This window comes from Ictalurus punctatus, chromosome 22 (assembly GCF_001660625.3).
Source record: "Ictalurus punctatus breed USDA103 chromosome 22, Coco_2.0, whole genome shotgun sequence".
Taxonomy (NCBI): Eukaryota; Metazoa; Chordata; class Actinopteri; order Siluriformes; family Ictaluridae; genus Ictalurus; species Ictalurus punctatus.
In genome coordinates, this window is record NC_030437.2 from 3,588,867 (window position 1) to 3,612,500 (window position 23,634).

Here is a 23,634-nt window from a genome sequence, read left to right on the forward strand (position 1 = left end):
TAAACCATTATGTTGGTATTCTTTGCCAAACCAAAACATTTTTTCTTCAATTATTTATTTATATATTCTGTGCTTGCGTCCCAAATAGGGCCCTTCTTCTCCTTATCTAGGTACACTATATAGGCTATACATGAAGGGCTTCCACGCCCTCGCGGAAGCCATTTTGGGACTGAGCCAGCGGCGGCCGTGGGTTCGTCCCTGTTCGTGTTCGGGTCCGACCGGAAACAAACGCCGCAGCTCTTTAGGTTCCGCTTGATGGACGATGTCTCGGTGCGGACAGGAGGCCACAGAGGAGCTGCTCCGAGAGTTTTTACGCACACGGTCGTCTGCCAGGTCTGTAGAAGTGAGGAGTAGTGCGCTTTTCTGCTGGGTAACTCCATGCTGCCTCCATGGACCTCTTTATGCGGAGAGTCCAAACGCGGAATTCCCTTTCAGACTGCGCGTGCCATTTTGCGCACGAGCTCAGATTAGCCAGTTTTGCTAACACAGCTGATTTGCTCACAACAACAAAAGGACGTTATTATTATTATTATTGTTATTGTTGTTGTTGTTTGTTTAGTTTTGTTTTCCCCGCCGTTTCTTTTAGACTTATCTGCTTTTAACTGACTGATTGTGACAAATAAATAAATATATTCGTAGCTAAACCGACACTTGGGTATATTTTTAAAAGGCATTTTTTGTTTGTTTGTTTATTTTATTTATTTATTTTAAAAAACAACACACATTCTTGTCTGTAGGTTGTGTCTCATGTACGGTCTTGTGAAAAAATAAGTACACCCCATGGAAATTGTTGGGATTTTTTTTTGGACATATTTGGACAAGCAAGTAGTGCATATGAATAAAGTTGACGTACTTGAATTAAACCACAAGGAAAATGAGCTTTTTCAATCATTTATTCAACAGAAATATCAATAGATGTGATATTCTTCTGTGGAAAAAGTAAGTACACCCTTGGCCTCAGAAGTTAGTATTGCCCTCTTTAGCAGAAATAACTTCTTGTAGGTGCTTTGCAGAATTGTCCACCCGGCTTGCTGGAATTTTTGACCACTCTTCCATGTTCCATGTTCCATTCTTTCAGTTGCATGATGTTTGAGGGGTTTCTTGCATGTTTTGCCCGTTTCAAATCCCCCCACGACATTTCAACGGGATTCAAATCCAGGCTTTGACTAGGCCATTCCATAACCCTCCATTTCTTCTTTTTGAGCCATTCCTTGGTGGATTTGCTTGTGTGCTTAGGATCATTATCCTGTTGAAAGGTCCACTTTTGGTTCAACTTCAACTCTGACAGATGGCCTCATTATCCTCAGGCACTCTTTGATACGATGCAAAGTTCATAGTTGAATCAGTGAATGCAAGCTGTCCAGTCGCTGAGGCAGTGAAACAACCCTAAACCATAACATGTCCACCACCGTGCTTCACAGTTGGTATGAGGTGCTTCTCCTGAAAAGCTGTCTTTGGTCTGAGCCAAACATGTCTGCTGTTGTCGTCTGTCCAGAGAATATTATTCCAAAAGGCCTGGTCTTTGCCCATATGCTCATTGGCAAACTGTAGCATTGTTAAGGCTTTTTCCTGGCACGTGTCCCATGCTGGTCAAATTTGTGCAATCTCTTTCTGATTGTAGAAGCATGCACTTTGACCCCAACAGTTGCAAGACTTACTAGCAGATCCTGTGATTAAATTTTGTGGTTCTTGGAGACTTGTTTTTGCATCAGATGGTCTGCTCTTGGGTTGAATTTGCTGGGACGGCCAGTCCTGGACTAATTGGCAGGCGTTTGAAATCTGCACTGTTTGTAGATTATTTGCCTTACAGTGGAATGATGTATTTCAAATTATTTATCTTTTTTAAATCCCTTGCAAGACTCATAGGCATCCGCAACCCTTTTTTTCTGAAGGCCTTTCAGAACTCTTCAGATCTTGGCATGATAATACCCCACATCTCAGTAGCAAAGGGGGCACCAAACACTATGTGAGAGGAGTATAAATAAGATCGTTTCCACCTGCACTCCCTAAGCAGGTTCTAGTCACTGGCACCTGAGCTTCACCTGATTCTAATACTATGGATGTAACTGTGTGATCAATATAGGGGTGTACTGATTTTTTCCCATGTGACTGATCTGTTTTTTGTTCATTTAAATTGTGAAAATTACTACAAAATGTCATTTTTGTGTGTCATTTGATACACTATCAACTTTATTAGTGGGTATTGTTTCAAAGAGAATCAAATGTTTACTTTTCCAAATACGTAACAAAAAAAAAGTCAATTTCCATGTGGTCTACTTATTTTTTCACATGACCTCCTTATGGGTTTATATTGTGCACTACGCAGCATGGAAAATTCCAGAGTCCCAAATATCCGTCTATTGGACACTAATGGCTTAGAAAACATTATTCCCTACTCTTAAGTGATGCCATTGGTCATAGGGCGTAGGGTTCCAAATCCCCAGTGGAGATGTGTAGTGCACTATATAGGGTGTAGAAGTCATTATTTAATATTTAATGTAGATTTGTATATATTACAGTGTATATATTGGGAGTGGGTTGTAGTGGTAGTACCTGATGTAGTACACAGATAAATAGAGGGAATGGAGAGCAATTTAAGATCAGCCTTTAACACTGAACGATGCAGAAAAGTCATATATAGTGACATTCGTATTATTCTTTTTATCCTTCATCGTTTTCTTTTTTTTCAGGTATAGGGTAATGAAGAACTGGGGTGTGATTGGAGGCATCGCTGCCGCTGTGGCGGTGGGCGTGTATGTGCTCTGGGGTCCCAGCGCAGACAGGAAGAAGAGGAGGAGAGGTAAAACACACACGCCTGGTGTTCCAGCATCTGTCTAGATATTGCTCAGAGAATCTGGCACTTTTTCATTCATTAACTTGCCGCAGAGTCGAATATGAACAGAACTTCTTAAGAAGGGATGCCGTGAATAGTTTTCAGTCCAGTGATCATATATTGATTTGACAGGTCTCAAGGGTTATTTGGCTAGTTCGACTGGAAATTACAGACCGCCAAACTCGAGTCATGTGTACGAATATGTGGAGAGAGTCTGAGGCTGAGATTGTAGAACAATCCACACTTGGATCTAGAGTAGGGCTGGAATTTGACCTCGACGTGCACCCGTCCTGCCTTGCTTCAGCAGTTCAGGCTGGTGGAACTGGTGCTGGGGAATGTTTTGTCAGCACACGTTGGGCCCTTTTCTTAGAAATTGAGCATTGTGACAATACCACAGTGTATTTCAGTATTGCTGCTCACCACATGCATCCCTTTTACTGCCACAAATTACCATCTTATAACAGAAGTAACTGCTTCAATACTAAGTCTAGTTGATGTACTATAACCAAACCCTGATTGATGCATTATGGGATAATTCCTGATATATAATGACACGAATGCTTATGCATTCCTGTGTGTTTGTAGGCATGGTGCCGGGGTTGTTGAACCTGGGAAACACGTGCTTCCTGAACGCACTGCTGCAGGGTTTGGCCACGTGTCCTCCTTTCATTAGCTGGCTCCAGGACTTCACTTCCCACAGCAACTCCCGTCTCTCCAGCTCGGACACGCAGACGGACACGCAGACGGACACGCAGACGGACACGCAGACGGACACGCAGACGGACACGCAGACGGACACGCAGACGGACACGCAGACGGACACGCAGACGGACACGCGGGTTTCCAAAACACTGTTGCAGCTGCTTACAGGTAAACTGTGTCCATCTGACTCCTCTCTTATTGAAATAAATATAGAAATGCTATGTAGTAACTATTAATCAGTATTAAAGTAAATAAAATATATACACCCAAACTGAACCAAAAAGTAACAAATAAAAATAGACATCCCAAAAAAAACCACTTCAAATAACATGACAAAATTGGTCAGTGATAGTTTTTATTTGGCCTCTAGAGGCCGCTCTCGTCAGTATGAGATAATGATATGACGACAGCGGACCCTTCTCAGCCACTACTGCAACGGACAAAACCGATTGACCCTCTACTTTCTACCTCTCTCTTACAATGCGGATATCTCTCTCATTTAAGACGTCTGTCTTACTCATTCTGGATTCCTCTCTTCCTTCTTAGTTGTTTTTTTTTTTTTTTTTTTCTTTCCTGCTTTCTCCAATTTGTCACTTGTTTAAAACATAGCCTTTTTCCCTTGCAGCTCTGTCCAGTTCTGATCCAGGAGAGGATGATGTTTTGGACGCAGGATGTCTTTTAGAAGCTCTTCGTCTGTACAGATGGCACATCAGCTCCTTTGAGGAACAGGCAAGTTGCGCAGGATCATTTCACGCTATCTGGCAACCCCCTGTCGGGTTCTTCTTCGCAGCATTTACATTACAGCATGTACACTCGTGATTTTTTTATCGCATTTATCTGGGTAACTGGCCCGTAACATTACCTCTGTCCTCAGGACGCTCACGAGCTTTTCCACGTCCTCACATCGTCACTGGAGGAGGAGCGCGAGCGGCAGCCCAGAGTCCCTCACCTGTTTGACATGGAGACGCTGGAGGTGAAACACTGCACTGCAATTAACTCGTGCAAGACTGTTGTATTGTGTTTATATTATTAGTACTCTTAAATGAGATTTCTCACTAATGCGTTGTACCCTCTTTGTTTCAGAAAAAGGCAGAGACGAGCCCGGACCCCGTTAGCTGTTGGAGTCGAGGTGAGACATGAGCGTCTGCCCAACTCGTAACCGCTGATATACTTAGTTTGATAACAGATATTAATATTTAGCAGGCCGTCTGTAAATCCTCTAGCAAGCTTATGTGTAGTTTTCCCTGAATTCTCGGTCCAGGTCCTCTGCATCCCGTTCCCAACCTGTGGAGGGGACAGCACCCGTTCCACGGACGCCTGACCAGCTACATGGCCTGCAAACGCTGCGAGCGCCAGGTGTTCACAAAGCACACATGATACAGTTCGATATTGTTTAAAACATTACAGTGTAGTACCGTGTAGAATGATAAGATACGATATATTACAGTGCAGTATAATACAATATAGTACAATAAATTACGGTAGAGTTCGATGCAGAATGGTAAAATATAATACAGTATTGAATGATGCAGTACAATTTGATATGGTATATAGTACAGTATAGCAATGCAGCAACATAAAATATAGTATGGTACAGTATAATACAGTGAAGAACACAGTAAAGATAAGCTCAGAATGGTATAGTACACTATAGTATAATATATTGGTACAGTATAGTACAATAGGGTACAGCATAAAATACATAATATAGTAAATCATTACAGTACAGTATGGTACACTATAATACAGTACAGTATAGTACAATTGTATGGAAAAGCTCTGTACTGTAGTACGGTACTTAATGTATGTATTGTACTACTGTACAGTATAGACCGGTATAGTACATTACAGTATAGTATAGACCGGTATAGTACATTACAGTATAGTATAGACCGGTATAGTACATTACAGTATAGTATAGAATGGTATAGTACATTACAGTATACTATAGAACGGTATAGTACATTACAGTATAGTATAGAAAGGTATAGTACATTCTAGTATAGTACATTACAGTATAGTATAGTACATTATAGTATAGAACAGTATAGTACATCATAGTATACTACATTACAGTATAGAATGGTATAGTACATTACAGTATAGTATAGAACGGTATAGCACATTACAGTATAGTATAGAATGATATATTACATTACAGATAAGTATAGTACATTGCAGCATAGTATAGAATGGTATAGTACATTACAGTATAGTATAGAACAGTATAGTACATTACAGTATAGTATAGAACGGTATAGCACATTACAGTATAGTATAGAATGATATATTACATTACAGTAGAGTATAGTACATTGCAGCATAGTATAGAATGGTATAGTACATTACAGTATAGTATAGTACATTATGGTATAGTACATTACAGTATAGAACAGTATAGTACATTATAGTATAGAATGGTATAGTACATTGCAGTATAGTATAGAATGGTATAGTACAGTACATTACAGTATAATATAGCACGGTATAGTACAGTATAGTAGAGTATTACAGTATACTATAGTATATTACATAGTATAGTATAGACCGGTATAGTACATTACAGTATAGTATAGACTGGTATAGTACATTACAGTATACTATAGAACAGTATAGTACATTACAGTATAGTATAGAATGGTATAGTACATTACAGTATACTATAGAACGGTATAGTACAGTATAGTAGAGTATTAGAGTATACTATAGTACATTACATAGTATAGTATAGACCGGTATAGTACATTACATAGTATAGTATAGACCGGTATAGTACATTACATAGTATAGTATAGATCGGTATAGTACATTACAGTATACTATAGAACGGTATAGTACGTTACAGTATAGTATAGACCGGTATAGTACATTACAGTATAGTATAGACTGGTATAGTACATTACAGTATAGTATAGAATGGTATAGTACATTACAGTATACTATAGAACGGTATAGTACATTACAGTATAGTATAGAACAGTATAGTGCATTACAGTATAGTATAGAATGATATAGTATAGAACGGTATAGCACATTGCAGCATAGTATAGAATGATATAGTACATTACTGTATAGAATGGTATAGTACATTACAGTATAGTATAGTACATTATGGTATAGTACATTACAGTATAGAACAGTATAGTACATTATAGTATAGAATGGTATAGTACATTGCAGTATAGTATAGAATGGTATAGTATAGTACATTACAGTATAATATAGCACGGTATAGTACAGTATAGTAGAGTATTACAGTATACTGTAGTATATTACATAGTATAGTATAGTCTGGTATAGTACATTACAGTATAGTATAGAACGGTATAGTACATTACAGTATGCTATAGAACGGTATAGTACATTACAGTATAGTATAGAATGGTATAGTACATTGCAGTATAGTATAGAATGGTATAGTATAGTACATTACAGTATAATATAGCACGGTATAGTACAGTATAGTAGAGTATTACAGTATACTATAGTACATTACATAGTATAGTATAGACCGGTATAGTACATTACATAGTATAGTATAGACCGGTATAGTACATTACAGTATAGTATAGACTGGTATAGTACATTACAGTATAGTATAGAATGGTATAGTACATTACAGTATAGTATAGAATGGTATAGTACATTACAGTATAGTATAGAATGGTATAGTACATTCTAGTATAGTACATTACAGTATAGTATAGAACGGTATAGTACATTACAGTATAGTATGGAATGGTGTAGTACATTACAGTATAGTATAGAATGGTATAGTACATTGCAGTATAGTATAGAATGGTATAGTATAGTACATTACAGTATAATATAGCACGGTATAGTACAGTATAGTAGAGTATTACAGTATACTATAGTACATTACATAGTATAGTATAGACCGGTATAGCACATTACATAGTATAGTATAGACCGGTATAGTACATTACAGTATACTATAGAACGGTATAGTACATTACAGTATAGATAGACTGGTATAGTACATTACAGTATACTATAGAACAGTATAGTACATTACAGTATAGTATAGAATGGTATAGTACATTCTAGTATAGTACATTACAGTATAGTATAGAACGGTATAGTACATTACAGTATAGTATGGAATGGTGTAGTACATTACAGTATAGTATGGAACGGTATAGTACATTGTAGTATAGTACATTACAGTATAATATATTACAGTATACAATAGTACATTACGGTATAGTACATTATATAGTGTAGTATAGACCGGTATAGTACATTACAGTATACTATAGAACGGTATAGTACATTACAGTAGAGTATAGACCGGTATAGTGCATTACAGTAAAGTATAGACTGGTATTGTACATTACAGTATACTATAGAACAGTATAGTACATTACAGTAGAGTATAGAATTGTATAGTACATTACAGTATACTATAAAACGGTATAGTACATTACAGTATAGTATAGAATGGTATAGTACATTACAGTATACTATAAAACGGTATAGTACATTACAGTATAGTATAGAATGGTATAGTACATTCTAGTATAGTACATTACAGTATAGTATAGAACGGTATAGTACATTACAGTATCGTATGGAATGGTGTAGTACATTACAGTATAGTATGGAATGGTATAGTACATTGTAGTATTGTACATTACGGTATAGTACATTACAGTATAATATATTACAGTATACAATAGTACATTACGGTATAGTACATTACATAGTGTAGTATAGACCGGTATAGTACATTACAGTATACTATAGAACGGTATAGTACATTACAGTATAGTATAGACCGGTATAGTACATTACAGTAAAGTATAGACTGGTATAGTACATTACAGTATACTATAGAACAGTATAGTACATTGCAGTATAGTATAGAATGGTATAGTATAGTACATTACAGTATAATATAGCACGGTATAGTACAGTATAGTAGAGTATTACAGTATACTATAGTACATTACATAGTATAGTATAGAATGGTATAGTACATTACAGTATAGTATAGAACAGTATAGTACATTACAGTATCGTATGGAATGGTGTAGTACATTACAGTATAGTATAGAACAGTATAGTACATTGTAGTATTGTACATTACGGTATAGTACATTACAGTATAATATATTACAGTATACAATAGTACATTAGGGTAAAGTATATAATGGTATAGTATAGAACAGTATAGTATAGAATGATATAGTACATTACAGTATAGTATAGAATGATATAGTACATTACAGTATAGTATAGACTGGTATAGTACATTACAGTATAGTATAGAACAGTATAGTACATTACAGTATAGTATAGACCGGTATAGTACATTACAGTATAGTATAGAACAGTATAGTACATTACAATATAGTATAGAACGGTATAGTACATTACAGTATAGTATAGAACGGTATAGCACATTACAGTATAGTATAGAATGATATAGTACATTACAGTAGAGCATAGTACATTGCAGCATAGTATAGAATGGTATAGTACATTACAGTACAGTATAGAACAATATAGTACATTACAGTATAATATAGTACTTTACAGTATAGTATAGAATTATATAGTACATTACAGTAGAGTATAGTACATTGCAGCATAGTATAGAATGATATAGTACATTACTGTATAGAACGGTATAGTACATTACAGTATAGTACATTATAGTATAGAATGGTATAGTACATTGCAGTATAGTATAGAATGGTATAGTATAGTACATTACAGTATAATATAGCACGGTATAGTACAGTATTACAGTATACTATAGTACATTACGGTATAGTACATTACAGTATAGTAGAGTATATTACAGTATAGTACAGTATGATATATTGGTATGGTAGAGTACAGTATAAAATAGTACAGTATGGTATACTATAATATAGTATTAATAATGGTGTAGAACAGTATAATACATTATAATATAGTATAGTTTGTATAAATAGTAGAACATGTCTGAACATCTCAGTGAAAAATCAAAGTTAGTGTTGAACACAATGCTGGGACACTATAAATGATAAGAGCCAATCAGGTTCCAGCATGCGCGCACACAATAATAATAAAAAAATCAGTCCTCAACTGACACCACTCGGTGTAGTTTTCTCTAAAAATAAAGGGGTGATACTTTTGTTTGTGTGTGTGTGATTATATATAATTAGACACACTTTAATAAATACTTTGTATATGCTTCCTAATAACACATCCATCTCTGTGCGCAGAGTCCGGTGCGTTACGATTCGTTCGACAGCCTCTCGCTGTCCATTCCTGCCGTTCAGTGGGTAAGCACACCACACTTTTGGATTCATATGATAAGGCTGTAGGAGTTGGCGCATGATCGGTTTTTAATTGGCAATGGATACAGATTTGAGGAGATTAAACGCCAGTGCAGTGAGTGTGTGTGTGTGTGTGTGTGTTTTTAATTGTCCTTTAGGGTCGGCCAGTTACTCTGGATCAGTGTCTTCAGCATTTCATCTCCTCGGAAATGATTCAAGAGGTGGAGTGCGAGAACTGCACCAAGGTAGGCTATTAACGTGCGGCGTGCTCCGTGCTGATTGGTCAGAAAGTGTTGATCGAGAGATCGAAGACGCCAGTGGTTCCAGCAGCGAGGTTTATATGAATGTTGTCATTTCTATAGTAACAACTGTTAGATGCTCAGTGTAAACCAGGTTGAATGTTTTTAAAAAATGTGTAACTGTTGACAAATGGTCAAGTTTTAGAGAGGTTTGTGAACAACAGTTTATCGCTGCGATAACAGGAAACGGCTGTCCACATTCCACAACGTTAAATGGAACAATAAACAAACAAAGAGTGTGGTACCGTACAATGCTATAACTTTATTTCACTTACAGGTTTAGTCAGAGGAATGCGGGCTGTGGCATCCAGATGTTCTAGCGTCTGGGATTAAACCTAGCTGCTCATGAAACTGGTTTTGTGTGTGTGTGTGTGTGTGTTCAGAAACAGGCTGAGACTGAGGCCCGTCAGGTTCTGGAGAGCCAGAGGACGACATTCGTAAAGCAGCTTAAACTCGGAAAGGTGGGTCGCGTTCGTTAAACAGGTATAATGACAAACGCTTTCCTTTAAGCCAGGAAGAAATGATTGGGATAGAAAATACAGACCGGCTAAGAGAGATTAAAATACAGTTTAGGATACAGTGTTTGATGAAAAGCTTTACTGTACATGCTCCACGGCTAGTTTTCTGCTAGCGCTAACCTGTGTAATGTGTACTTTATAAATAACATGCTTGATTTTTGTTTTTTTCCTTTCTGTGTGTGTGTGTGTGTGTGTGTGTGTGCAGCTCCCCCGGTGTTTGTGTATTCACCTGCAGAGACTCACCTGGTCTCCCGAAGGCGCTCCCATTAAGCGACACGAGCATGTTCAATTCTCCGAGTACCTCAGCATGGACCGCTATAAACACAACAGCACCACACCGAGACTGCAGAAGGCCAGCAGGGCCAAAAAACCCACGGTGGAAGAACCGCACGATCGAAACATCGCCAACGGAGTCGGTGAGAGATGGATAAAGTGCTCGTCGTGTGTGTGTGTGTGTGTGTGTGTGTGTGTGTGTGTGTGTGTGTGTGTGTGTGTGTGTGTGGGTAGGTAGCGATGTAGCAGTATAAGGTCTGACATAGTTGTTCATGGGGAAAGTGTGACGTGTGTTTCAACGTCACGCTGTTTGTTTTTATGTCCAGACCCAGAGCACCATAACAACAACAACAACAAGCCTCTGTCGAACGGCAGCGTTTCCTCTGCCTTTCTCCTCGGCCTTTCTCCGTCCGACTTCAGGTAACAAACTGTCCCACCTGTCTTTGTATATGTAGTATAATGTGCATCATGATAATAACACGTTGGTGTCAGCATCATATTGTCACTCGAATAATTAAAATGAATAGTTTTTTTCAGCGTGCGCACTCAGTTTCTTTCTGTGACGTTCCTCCAGCTCGTCGGAGTACCTGTTCCGGCTGACTGCGGTGCTCGTGCACCACGGCGACACGCACTCGGGTCACTTCGTCACGTACCGCCGCGGCCCGGCGTCGTTCGGCCCGCAGTGGCTGTGGGTGTCGGACGAGTCCGTGCGCAAGGCCAGCCTGCAGGAAGTGCTCTCCTCCAGCGCGTACCTGCTGTTCTACGAGCGTGTGCGCAGGTGAACCCAGGGAACGACCAGATCCGGGCTCATGGGTCTACGGAGACCGTGTTAACATTAAAAAGATCGTGTAGCTGAGAGAACTCTGCCTCGACACGCTGAGTTTACCAAAAAAAAGCTTCCGACGAAGCGGGTTCTAAAAGAGGACCCGGTGACGATTTTCACAAAGGAGGTTTCTGAGTGAAAAAACGGCTCTGTGAATAGTTACGGGTTGTATTGGGTACGAGAAAAACACTCTATACGCCTGCTCAATCACGCAGCTATCCAATCAGCCGATAGGATTTAAGCCGAAGAACTCTTAAGGCTTCCGTAAATCGAACCCGTTTCTCTGATTCTTACTGGTGTAATGCTATTTTTTGCACTTTATTCATTGCGGAAGCTTCTTTTAAAAAAAAAAAAAAAAAAAGCTATGAAGTACCTCAAAGGAAGAGCGTTGATCTAGAAGCAGAAGTGAAAGTCTAACACTGATACTGGATTCAGGTGTGTTCCACCACAGTGTTGTTAGAGAAGAGGTGGTTTGGATGGTTAAGGGGCCTAGCGTTTCTAAAGCAGCTCTACTCGGACCCAGACGACGTAAGCTTCGTCTGCCGGTCTTGGTGTGCTGAAGGTGTTGGACTTTGATACAAAATGCAGGAAGGAGAATGTACTTTAAACTTTATAGTACACTCTTGATACTCAGCAGTCGTGAAACCTTTTTGTTTAATGATTCTTCAAGAAGCGTAAAGGGGTTTTTCCCCCAGAGAAACAAGAACGCTTCAGGGTGTTGGGTGGAACCTTTTTGTACTAGGAGTGTACGTGGAGAACGGAGCCCGGGATTATTAGCTGCTAATGAATCTGTCTGTGTGTGTGTGAGAGAGAGTGAGTGAGTACTGGATCTCAAATGTCAATTTTTATAAGATGTTGTACATCCATTGTTTTTTTTGTTTTTGTTTAACATTTTGTTCTTGTCCCTCTTGATCATGTGACCCTGCATCAGTCTCTTAATTATGTCCCATTATGTAGCGAAACCTATGAGGGAGCTGGGTTTGCTTCTGCCGTGCCAGTCTTCCAGTCCAGATGCAGCTTTAATTAGACAAGAAGGAGCCATGGTCCTGAATTTTTATCATTGTTAAACCTTTTTAGATCTTTGCTGTGGTGATTGGTAAAAAAAAAAAAAAAAAAAAAAAAGAAGAGAAATAACCGAAGGTATGTATTTGTGTGTGTGTGTGTGTGTAACTGATCTGTTCAGTGTTTATATCGGTTCAGGTGGAAACGGCTCAATGGCGAGTATTGTTCCAAAAAAAAAAAAAATTAAAAAGCTAATTATATGCTAAACCATTTGCACTGAGATATTTTTATGATAACTTCCTACCCTGTGTATGATTTGTAAGGTTTTTTGGAATGTTTTCTCAATTGTAAACGATGTTAAATAAATTTCTGCAACTGTAAAGCCTCTCTGGTTTGCGATAGGTCAGTCAATCATTAATAATTCCTAGTTCTTTTGTTGAAGACCTGCCCTCTCCAAGATGGCGGCGTAGCTGACGTGTTTTGCGAAGCACGGTGCTACCGGATATAATTGAGTGGTCAACAAATCAGCACAGCGCCAGGTGTGCTCGCGTGCTGGTTCCATAGTAATTTATATTATAAATGGTTTTTTTTTTTCCTCCGAAATAACATAGCAGTATTTTACAGAATCTCATTCAGACGTATTTTTTTTAAAATTATTATTTGTACTTTATTTACGGAAGTAGAATCTACTACTGACTAGACGCAACGCAAATAGGCCAATCAGGACACCGCTAATAACCACGCCCACCGCGCGATTCGCTCTGCACAGTGTTGCCAGATTCCGCGGTTTTCCCACGAAACCTTTCAAACATCAACGTTGGATTAATGAAGTTTTAAGAATTTTTTTTGTATTGCAACCACTTAATGAATAGGATTATATTCCCTACAGTTAGTATTAAATATATGAGCATACTGTGGCAATGATTAAATGATCACTACATTCTGAAGAAGTACAGTAACACATTTTTAATCCCAGAAGGGAAATGAATCAATACAATGTTTCATATATCAAGAACATAAAAAGACTGGATGTCTGTGTAAACCCAGATAGATATATATATATATATATATATATATATATATATATATATATATATATATATATATATATATATATATATATATAAGGAATGAAGTTTTGTTTAAGGAGACATGGGTTTAACATTTATGAAAGGTGTCTCTAATATATCTGTCCATAATAATTGTAATAATTGTCCATAATAATTGTAATTTATTAGCAGTAACCCTGCTTCGTCACACCGCACCACGTGGAATATTTTTTTAGAAAGTGTTTTATTCCTTATTAATAGCCTGGAGATTAAATCTGCTTGTCCTGAACTCCTGGCCTAGTAGCTGTTTTGTCTTAGAGATGATGTATTATTATATCTTCCGAAATAAAAAAAAAAACTTAAACATCAGCTAAAACATAACAGATTACATGTGAAGGTGTGTGTGGAATTTATGGCAAACTCCAACACAATAAAATCTACTTTTGTATGAACATATTATGTTGTGAACTGTGAACTGGTTTGTCAGATTTTCAAAGTGGCTTTATATTTAAAATGAGTTCCAACCGTACCATCCAGATGCACCGGATGCTTCCTGTTGACGATCCTGAAATAAATGACATTTTTGCTGTGTAGGATTTCGTTCTCATCGAAGTCAACGTGCGTAGGTGAGAAGTCATTCACAGTTGAGAAGCGATTCTTGTTAAAATCTTCGCTAGTCTCTATATTAAGCTTGTTGTGAGGGGTGGGGTGTGTCTTGAACGCGAACTGGCTGTTGTGTAAATCAGTCCAGCACCTCAACACGTCCTGTTTCAAAAAAAAAAAGGGTAGTTTCGGGATCATTTTACTGACTCGGGTCTTTGAATCTCGTTCAGAATATAATTAAAATGTTACGTGTTAAATTCCCCAACACATCTAGTACTTACGCAAACGTTGATCGCATTTGGAATAAAAAAACAACTATAGGCTAACGCAGCCAAGGCCGAATTATGAGAAGCAGAAATGATTCATTAATAGCTTAGCCGAATCTTCAGGCTATCACCGGAAGAACGGACTAATCGACTAATCATCTCTGTTTCCTGTACAGAACCTATGAGTGTATACGCGGTCAAACACTCTGAGACAGCTCACTGTTCCCGAGTCATTTTACAAATCCGTTCAAAATGGACGAATCGTTCACGAACGACGCGTCACTAAACACGCGCCATTCCATGATTCGACTTTAGCAAAGAAAGTTCTTCATCTGGTGAGTTGTGCTATACAATAACATTCATAGTGTCAGCTGTCATGTTTTCTGTCCTTTGGTTTCATTCTGTTTTGTTTTTCAAGATTTACAAGACTGGTTAATGTTACAACTGACCCCACTCTCCCCTAGTGTCAATTTAGTGTATTTTACATGTTACAGTGTTCATCGTACCAAAAGCTGAGTTTTGGTACGCATACCTGGCAACCCTGACTCCGCCTCTTGCTCACATGTGGCCTTCATTAGCTGAGCGTTGGAGCAGTTCGAGCTACACTGCTGCAGTCCAAGGTAGAAAAACAATAACCACAATGCCCGCGCAAAGTGTGCCGATCCGAGACCCGGCTTTGCCCAGCAGATTACTGCTGCAGTATTTACACTTGTTAAAGAAATATCCGATCATCACCAAATCTGTTACAAGGTCAGTTGGCTTGTTTATTAACTCACTTAAAGTCCTACTTGAAGGTTTTGGGGTGGGTTGTTTGGATGAAACATCCTGAGAGTCAACTATAAAAATATATATATATAACAATATCTATTAATATAACCACCGATCAGACATAACTTTAAAACCACTGGCAGGTGAAATGAATAACACTGATCATCTTGTTACAATGGCACCTGTCAACGGTGGGATATATGTATATTGGGCAACAAGTGAACAGTCAGATCTCGAAGTTGATGTGTTGGAAGCAGGAGAAATGGGCAAGCGTAAGGATCTGAGCGACTTTGACAAATTGTGATGGTTAGACGAGCGTCTCCAAAACGGCAGGTCTTGCTGGGTGTTCATGATATGCAGTGGTTCGTACCTACCAAAATTGGTCCAAAGGGGAAGCTGCGGAGCTGCAGACCTGACAGAGCGCCCATGCTGACCCCGTGTCCACCGCTGAAAGTGGGAACGTGAGCATCAGAACTGAACCTTGGAGAAACGGAAGAAGGTGGACTGGTCTGATGAATCACGTTTTTCTTTTACATCATGTGGTGCGCGTGTGTGCGTCACTTACCTGGGGCCACTCTGGGAAGAATGTAAGCTGGTGGAGGAAGTGTGATGCTCTGGGCAATGTTCTGCTGGGAAATCTTGGTTCCGGGCATTCATGGTGATGTTATTTTGACCCGTACCACCTTTCTAAACATTGCAGCAGACCAAGTACACCCCTTCATGGTCGCGGTAATCCCTAATAACAGTGGCCTCTTCCAGCAGGATAATGCTGCAAAAATTGTTCAGAAACGGTTTGAAGATCATGACAACGAGATCAGGGTGTTGACTCGGCCTCCAAATTCCCAGATCTCAATCCAATCAAGCGTCTGTGCGATGTGATGGACAATCGAGTCCGAGGCCCTGCTTCGCAACTTACAGGACTTTAAGGATCTGTTGCTAACGTCTTGGTGCCAGATACCACAGCACGCCTTCAGAGGTCTTGTGGAGTCCGTGCCTCGCCGTGTTCAGAGCTGTTCTGGTGTTACCTACACAATTTTAGGCAGGTGGTTTTAATGTTCTTGCCGATCGGTATGTATAACATTTGTTACTGTTGGTTTGTCATGTGTTCCATCGCTGTAACATCATTAGAAGAAACATGTACCCCATGGTTATGCTTCATTGTCCTTGGACCCCACTTTGAGAGTCCTATAAATAATAATAATAATGTAGAGAAATCAACAACGCATTGTTAGCTCTAATACTTATCCAGCCAAATATATATTTCATCCAATTAAAGTAAAAAGCATGTACAGTGCCACACATCAGCCCACTGATTCAAACTCGGAAACATCCATGTACAAGATATGTTACGTATTAACTTTTCCACCATGTTCGGATGTGAACAAATAGATCTTTGCACTCCAGGATTGTTTGCGCGCGGCCTTTTTTTTGGTGAATTGACCCTATGGAGATGATTCCACGCCAGAGCAAAGAACAAACACGTTACTGATTTTCCAAATGAAAACGTCTCCTGTGTTATGTTTTTCAGTGCTGTTCTGTCTGCTTTGGGAAACCTGCTTTCTCAAGCTCTAGAGTCCAAGAAAAAGCAGAAAGAAGGTCAGTCCGGGAAAGACGTGGACGTTTACGGACCCGTCCGCTTCGCTGTGTACGGGTATGGTGATCTGGCAACCACGTGTGCTCAATTTCTTTGGGTTTAGCCCTCATTTATTTGTTCAGATTAGTGCGTTAGTAATTATCAAGCTGGCTCGTCTTTCTCGAATCAGAATGAGCGGTATTACAATGGGCTGTTTTCACATTTGTTCTCTGTTGTGCTAAATTACCAAGGAAACTACTTCAGATCAGTTTCCGTGTCGGTATTTAACCGTGCGATTTCGTGTTTTCAGGCTTGTCATCACAGGTCCACTGAGTCATTACTTCTACCAGCTGCTGGAGCTGCTGTTCCCAGCCTCGGCTCCTTTCTCCATGTTGAAGCGCCTCCTGCTGGAGCGACTCGTCTTCGCCCCGGCTTTCCTCCTCCTCTTCTTTGTGGTGATGAACACGTTGGAGGTAGACACACACCTTGTCCTAGGAGTTTCAGTAGACGCTTCAGGATTTCACTCTGCCCTCATCATTGTTGTATATCACTGCGCTGATCTATGAAACACTGGCACCTGAGTCTGATTGGACAAAATCCAACAATATCACATATGTATGTGTTTTTCAGAACACATTTCATATATATCATATGTATATATGCATGTATAAACCTGCCGTTTTGGAGATGCTCTGACCCAGTCTTCTAGCCGTCACAATTTGTCGCTCAGATCCATACGCTTGCCCATTTGTCCTGCGTCCAACACCTCAACTTCAAGAACCGACTGTTTGCTTGCTTGTACCGAGATGATAAATGTTGTTCTCGTCACCTGTCAGCGGTTTTAATGTTCTTGCTGATTGGTGTAAATACTTGATAGATGATGTTATGACAGAATACTACAGAATAGTAATAGTATGGTGAAGTAGCACACAATTATGCCTAAAATGAGCGTTTTCATGCCTTTAAAAAGCTACAAGCATGGCTTAAATAGCCTCCTGCTGTTGTAAATGTGAAATCCGATGGCTCGCTGTAGGGGAAGACCAACGCAGACCTTCAGGATAAGCTGAAAGCGAGATTCTGGCTTGCTCTCAAGATGAACTGGAAAGTCTGGACACCGTTTCAGTTCGTCAACATCAACTACGTGCCTGTGCAGGTGAGTCTGACACCAAAAAATAAGACGCAGTCAGATATCCAGTGTCTGCCGTCAGAGCGAACAGGTTAGTAAAGACGCTGTTCAATCGTCCTCCTCCTTATTGGCCGGGTTTAAAAAATAAGATCTGCTCATTTTATTGTTGTTGTTTAGACAGTCACAGTGCATTCTGGGTACAGTAATGTTGACTCAATCCCTTAGACGTCCAAGATCTTGCCTAAGAAATGTTGCTGTAGCTGTTAAAGTCATCAAACAACCCATAGGATAGCAATGAAGGGAAATAAAGAGACGTAGACGTACGTGTGTTAAAAATAGGATCGTGAGACAGATCCATTTCATGTCCTTTCTTAAAAAATTTTTTGTTCTCTCTCTCTCTGCAGTTTCGAGTGCTGTTTGCCAACCTGATCGCCTTGTTCTGGAACGCCTACCTCACGTCCGTCAGGAAATGAAACCCCAGAGTTAATGTTGAAGTACGGTTACGTGGGGGTCAGTACTAACGAAACCAGTGTGTGCCTTTTTTAAAAGACGCTGTACTAGATCAGGTTTGACTTTCCAAGCTTTCTAAAAAAAAAAAAAAGAGCATGAACTACTGTCACGTTAGATATCATGAAGAGGAACTAGCAGATGGCTTCTTCGAAAGATCGGCAGCTTAATCACACAGAGTTAATGAGCGACTGTAATGCACACCCATTTTGCCGACATTTATTTTAAAAAATATCCAAAAAACATCTGGTTTCATAATTTTCACACCTCAGCCGACTGATTTTTTTATTATTTGCAGACGTGAAAATTTGTATCGAAGCAAGTGAAACAGTGTTAATTCTTATTTTGACAGTAATAATGCACTAATGCTGTTGTACCACTGTCTCAGTCAACACTGATCGTAGCATTGTGTTCATTATAGTACTGCATTTTATAAGTTTGTACAGATGTTTAATAATAAAAATAATAATAATTTGACTCATTAAATCATGCTTTTATTGATTACAACCACACGTATGTTTGGAGCTTACGGTTACAGAAATGGAGGAAATGTGTCATACCACAGCGCTGTTGAATTCTCAATTCTGATTGGTCAGGTGTACATGATGTGTCTTCCGTTAACGAATAAAAAAACTGTAATGTTGGCGGTGATGTCACTGACTGTTGTTTTGGGGTTTTTCTTCACAGCTCTCACAATGTTTCCGTCATCAGCTGTTGTTTTCCCGTTCGGTGTCTGCTGCTCAGTACACCAGTGGTTTATTATTTTTTTTCAGGACATTACGAAATTGTTGTAATGGTTATGTCCGATGTTTGTGCAATGCCTCTGATTGATTTGACCTCTTTTCTCAGCTTCAAAATGGCTTGCTTTGCTCCCATAGACAGCTCCTTGATCTTCATGTTGGTTTAACCTTTTTAACAGCAAATGCAGTCTTCACAGGCGAAAGCGAAGGTTCAAACCAAGAGCAGATGTTCAGACCTATTTATTGTTTAAACAGTCAATCTCAGGACACACCTGGGTAACAAGAAACACCTGTCAGTCACATATTCAAATATTTTGCTCAGGAAATAAAAGCTGAAATTCGCAAATCTCGTCTCATTTTCATCTTTTTATCTCAAACCGAAATGTCTTCAGTCTACAGCAAAAAACAAACGAATTGGTCTTGCTGTTTTAACCACTAACATTTTAAAACTTTAAAGTGTTAGTTATTTTGTTTACAAATATATATTTTTACACCACATCAGTAATTCCTTCTTAGTCTGTTCAGGACTGAGGTGTTGTTCTGACTATGGCCTGTAGAGGGCACACACTTCCTGCTTTGAAAAGCCCAGTGCAGTTTTAGTAGGTTTTCCTGACTTCCTTCACACACTAGTTGCATTGTACTTGTGAAGGTACAGTCTGTAGTCCTCCAAATCTTAGCTTACAACCATTCGGATAGAAATGGAGTTTCCCTTGATTTTTCTTTTTACTTGAACAGTTTTTGTTTGTCTTTTTCAGTCATATTAATAGAATCCCATAAAAACCGACCCTCATCAGAAGCACCTTTGGGACCATAAATACGTTTATTGCAACAGGATAATAAAGAAGCTTGTTTTCCTCCATCCATAATCACCATTGAATTGCTGCTTAGACTTGATCGTGTACAGTTTTCTTGAATTAGAACAAAATCTAAATTAATTAGGAATTCAGTTCTGAATCTGAATAGTCCAGAGAATTAATGCTGCAGACTTCGTTCATCAGACATGGGCCAAGTTGTTTCAGACATGAGAAAGCGCCATGTGTTGACCTGCTTTAACCCAGATAATGTACCAAAATGGCTTTCGGTGGGAAAAAACACCACCACCAGATATATATGTTAATAAGGTTCAAAATGGAAACCCGTTCACTGAAGATCATATACTGTGATACACTGTGCATTATCATTGGGACATCTAGATCCCTGAGAGGGGAAAAAAAAACCTGTATTCCAGCATAGGAATCTTATCCTATCTGTGAAACATGATGGTGGTAGTCTCATGGTTTGAACCTGTTTTGCTGCATCTGGGCCAGGAAGACTTGCTATCGTTAGTGGAACAATGAGTTCTGTAGTACTACCAGCGATTTCTAAAGGAAAATGTCAGGACATCTGTCCATGAACTGAATCTGAAGAGAAAGTTGGTCACGCAGCAAGACAACGACCTTAAACACACAAGTCGTTCTACCAAACAATGTTTAAAGAAGAATAAAGTTAATGTTTTGGAACGGCCGAGTCAAATCCCTGACCTTAATCCAATAGAAATGTTGTGGAAGAACCTGAAGCAAGCAGTTCATGTGAGGAAACCCACCAACATCCCACAGCTGTTCTGTCCTGAGGAACGGGATAAAATTCCTCCGAGCCAATGTGCAGGACTGATCAACAGATACCCCAAACGTTTAGTTACAGTTATTGCCCACCAGATACTGAAAGCAATAGTGCACATACTTTTGCCACTCACAGAAATGTAATGTTGCATCATTTTCCTCAAGAAATAAATTACCTAGTATAATAGTTTTGTGGGAGTGCAGAGTGAAGGCCATGAGAATTTGTGTCTGGAAACCAGCTGCACAAAACATGACACGGCCTTCTAAACTAATTATAGTTTTTTATCCAATGGGTGATCGACAAATTCATACTTTTTTTTATAAACGGGGCGTAGCTTTGTTGGGAGAAGAAGGATTTATAATTTGACTCGACGTGTAAGTGTCAGCAGAATCAAGTCAACATGCTACCATTCGTTTTGGCATCGGTGCTCATCGCTGGCGGTAAGCAGCCTCAACATCTGGACAGGCGTTCACATGACGCTTTTGCTTTTCATTCACCATTCTTTGCTAATTTTTAAAAGATGCAAACTGGACGACAAAAAAAAAAAAAAATCCCAAAACAAATTGTAAGGAAATTGTACAACTAGATCTCGCGGCAAATTTGCAAGAGCCGTTCAACTGGAGTTCACATAAGCGACGCGAGACAATTCAACACCACCTTTTTGTGTAATTTTAATCTTAGACATTAGTGATAGGGAGAAACTTTTTTGGAACACACCACCACATTAGTAATGAACTGACTGATTATTGTGTTGATGCTTTAGCTTTGGGGTGCGGTGTTCCCCCCATCCAGCCCCTCACCACCCGCGTGGTCAATGGAGTGGACGCCATTCCTCACAGCTGGCCCTGGCAGGTAAGCCTTCTTTCTTTTCTCTGTATTTCCCTGTCTTTCCTTTGTTCTTTGTGTCTGGATCTGCAAACAGGTTGTTTGTTTTTTTTCTCCACAGATCTCTCTGCAGTACCTGCGAGATGATGAGTGGAGACACACTTGCGGAGGATCGCTGATCGCCACCAACTGGGTGATGACCGCTGCTCATTGTATCAAGTATGATGGTCTACTTCTTGATAGTATAGTATGATTCCGTAAGACAGCGCAGCTACCTGCTACCGGACTATGTTAAATGTTTTGCCTCCCTCTCTCTCGCAGCAAACAGAACACCTACCGTGTGTATGTGGGAAAATACAACCTGGTGGAACAGGAGGCTGGATCCAAAGCCATGACTCCTGAGAAGATCATCGTTCATGAGAAGTGGAACCCCATCTTTGTAGCTTTCGGGTAAGAAGAAGCGCTTTGTAGTCATCTCATTAGGTCAGTGACTAAGAGTACCATCAGACTAAAAACCATTGTGAGCATTCCACCACTTCAACCATTGTTAAACGATGTACACGACGATGTGACTCTCGTGCTCGTCTATGTGATTGTGAATTCAGGTTTGACGTTGCTCTGATTAAACTCACTGAACACGTGACCCTGAGCGACACCGTGCGGTTGACCTGCTTGCCTCCTGCTGGTACCATCCTCCCCAACAACTACCCCTGCTACATCACCGGCTGGGGCAGAACCTCCAGTAAGTAGTTGTGATTCTGAGCTTGAGAAGGATGTGTTTTCTATCTACAGTGCGTTTTACCCGATGACTTTTATTCGTGACTGTTTATGTTTAGAAAGCCTTTGGAATCGTTACGCATTGTGAATTCGAGTGTTCAGACCGAGTTGTGGTGTGTTCTAGCTGGAGGTCCCATCGCTGATAGGCTGCAGCAGGCTCTGATGCCTGTCGTCGACCACGCCACCTGCTCCAAACCCGACTGGTGGGGTCCTGGGCTGAAAGACACTCTGCTGTGCTCTGGTGGTGATGGCATCGTCGCTGGCTGCAACGTGAGTGACAGCATTCGATATTTTTAGTTACTGGGCTGTCGGTAATGATTAACGTCAACATCAAAGAGAGAGTGTGTGTGTAAATTCCCATGTAAACCTTCCATATGAAGCCAGTATCCGTTAATACTGCATACACGCAGGGCTATTTTACTAACACTGAAGTCTTAATTGGTCTCTTTTGGAAGGACACCAGTGATCAACTAATTATGTTGAGACAGTTTCAGCCAAAGAAGTGCCGCTCTCGTATGATACACTAGTACCATCGCTGCTTCATCACCCGAATCATATCTGCCTAGTCGTGGTCCCTTTGACAACATAAATGAGGTTCCGTCAATAAATGCTTGGTATATGGCCTGCCGATTCTCTGCCAGACTTCAAATTCATCTAATGCATTAATATCTGCTGTTTTCTGGGGATTTGTTTATTTTTTGCCATTTAGCAAATATCTACATTTAATATTTACATATCCTGACTGTTCAGTCATGTGATGGTCTGCTTCCATCGAGTTTCAGCACATAACGCGAGTTAGCAGCAGTAGATCTAGAATCAGCGTTCTTGATCAACAGCGACTGAGAAAGAACTCCACACACACTTTTACCATTAATTGAAGCTTACTGTGTTTGTGTGAGTGAGAGAGAGAGAGAGTCTGAAACTTTACAGTAAGCTGATATTGAGGTGCTCTGTGCTGCAGGGTGACTCTGGTGGTCCTCTCAACTGTAAGAACGCACAGGGTGTGTGGGAAGTGCACGGCATTGCCAGCTTCGTCTCAGGCCTCGGCTGCAACTACGAGA

General features: G+C 39.7%; 3 protein-coding genes across 3 annotated transcripts in view; all 3 read left to right on the top strand.

Moving 5' to 3' along the window:
- Positions 1 to 175: 175 nt before the first annotated feature.
- Positions 176 to 13,122, top strand: usp30 (ubiquitin specific peptidase 30). Its single transcript, XM_017451944.3, has 13 exons — positions 176 to 333; positions 2,691 to 2,800; positions 3,419 to 3,703; positions 4,161 to 4,264; positions 4,410 to 4,508; positions 4,619 to 4,664; positions 4,797 to 4,891; positions 9,772 to 9,831; positions 9,984 to 10,070; positions 10,508 to 10,585; positions 10,848 to 11,058; positions 11,242 to 11,335; positions 11,490 to 13,122. Exons 1-13 carry the CDS (start codon positions 263 to 265, stop codon positions 11,695 to 11,697), a joined length of 1,548 nt encoding a protein of 515 aa, XP_017307433.2. The 5' UTR covers positions 176 to 262; the 3' UTR covers positions 11,698 to 13,122.
- A 2,109-nt stretch (positions 13,123 to 15,231) lies between these two features.
- pxmp2 (peroxisomal membrane protein 2) lies at positions 15,232 to 19,288 on the top strand. The gene is made up of 5 exons (XM_017451946.3): positions 15,232 to 15,408; positions 16,955 to 17,077; positions 17,310 to 17,472; positions 18,033 to 18,152; positions 18,530 to 19,288. Exons 1-5 carry the CDS (start codon positions 15,299 to 15,301, stop codon positions 18,596 to 18,598), a joined length of 585 nt encoding a protein of 194 aa, XP_017307435.2. The 5' UTR covers positions 15,232 to 15,298; the 3' UTR covers positions 18,599 to 19,288.
- A 1,992-nt stretch (positions 19,289 to 21,280) lies between these two features.
- The window catches only part of ela3l (elastase 3 like), a 4,758-nt gene continuing 2,404 nt past the window's right edge, over positions 21,281 to 23,634 (top strand). Inside the window, exons 1-7 of the mRNA XM_017451945.3 lie at positions 21,281 to 21,411; positions 21,735 to 21,823; positions 21,918 to 22,015; positions 22,118 to 22,246; positions 22,402 to 22,538; positions 22,698 to 22,843; positions 23,535 to 23,634. The exon at positions 23,535 to 23,634 is cut by the window's right edge and continues 53 nt beyond it. Coding sequence (XP_017307434.1) covers positions 21,372 to 21,411; positions 21,735 to 21,823; positions 21,918 to 22,015; positions 22,118 to 22,246; positions 22,402 to 22,538; positions 22,698 to 22,843; positions 23,535 to 23,634 — 739 coding nt within the window. The 5' untranslated portion in view covers positions 21,281 to 21,371. The remainder of the gene's footprint in view (positions 21,412 to 21,734; positions 21,824 to 21,917; positions 22,016 to 22,117; positions 22,247 to 22,401; positions 22,539 to 22,697; positions 22,844 to 23,534) is intronic.

Bases quoted from the DNA above. Each gene is read 5' to 3' on its own strand.
- usp30 (XM_017451944.3), top strand. From the start codon at position 263: ATGTCTCGGTGCGGACAGGAGGCCACAGAGGAGCTGCTCCGAGAGTTT. The intron at 4,892-9,771 runs GTGTTCACAAAG...CTCTGTGCGCAG, and splicing joins GCAAACGCTGCGAGCGCCAG to AGTCCGGTGCGTTACGATTC. The intron at 9,832-9,983 runs GTAAGCACACCA...ATTGTCCTTTAG, and splicing joins CCATTCCTGCCGTTCAGTGG to GGTCGGCCAGTTACTCTGGA.
- pxmp2 (XM_017451946.3), top strand. From the start codon at position 15,299: ATGCCCGCGCAAAGTGTGCCGATCCGAGACCCGGCTTTGCCCAGCAGA. The intron at 15,409-16,954 runs GTCAGTTGGCTT...TATGTTTTTCAG, and splicing joins ATCACCAAATCTGTTACAAG to TGCTGTTCTGTCTGCTTTGG. The intron at 18,153-18,529 runs GTGAGTCTGACA...CTCTCTCTGCAG, and splicing joins TCAACTACGTGCCTGTGCAG to TTTCGAGTGCTGTTTGCCAA.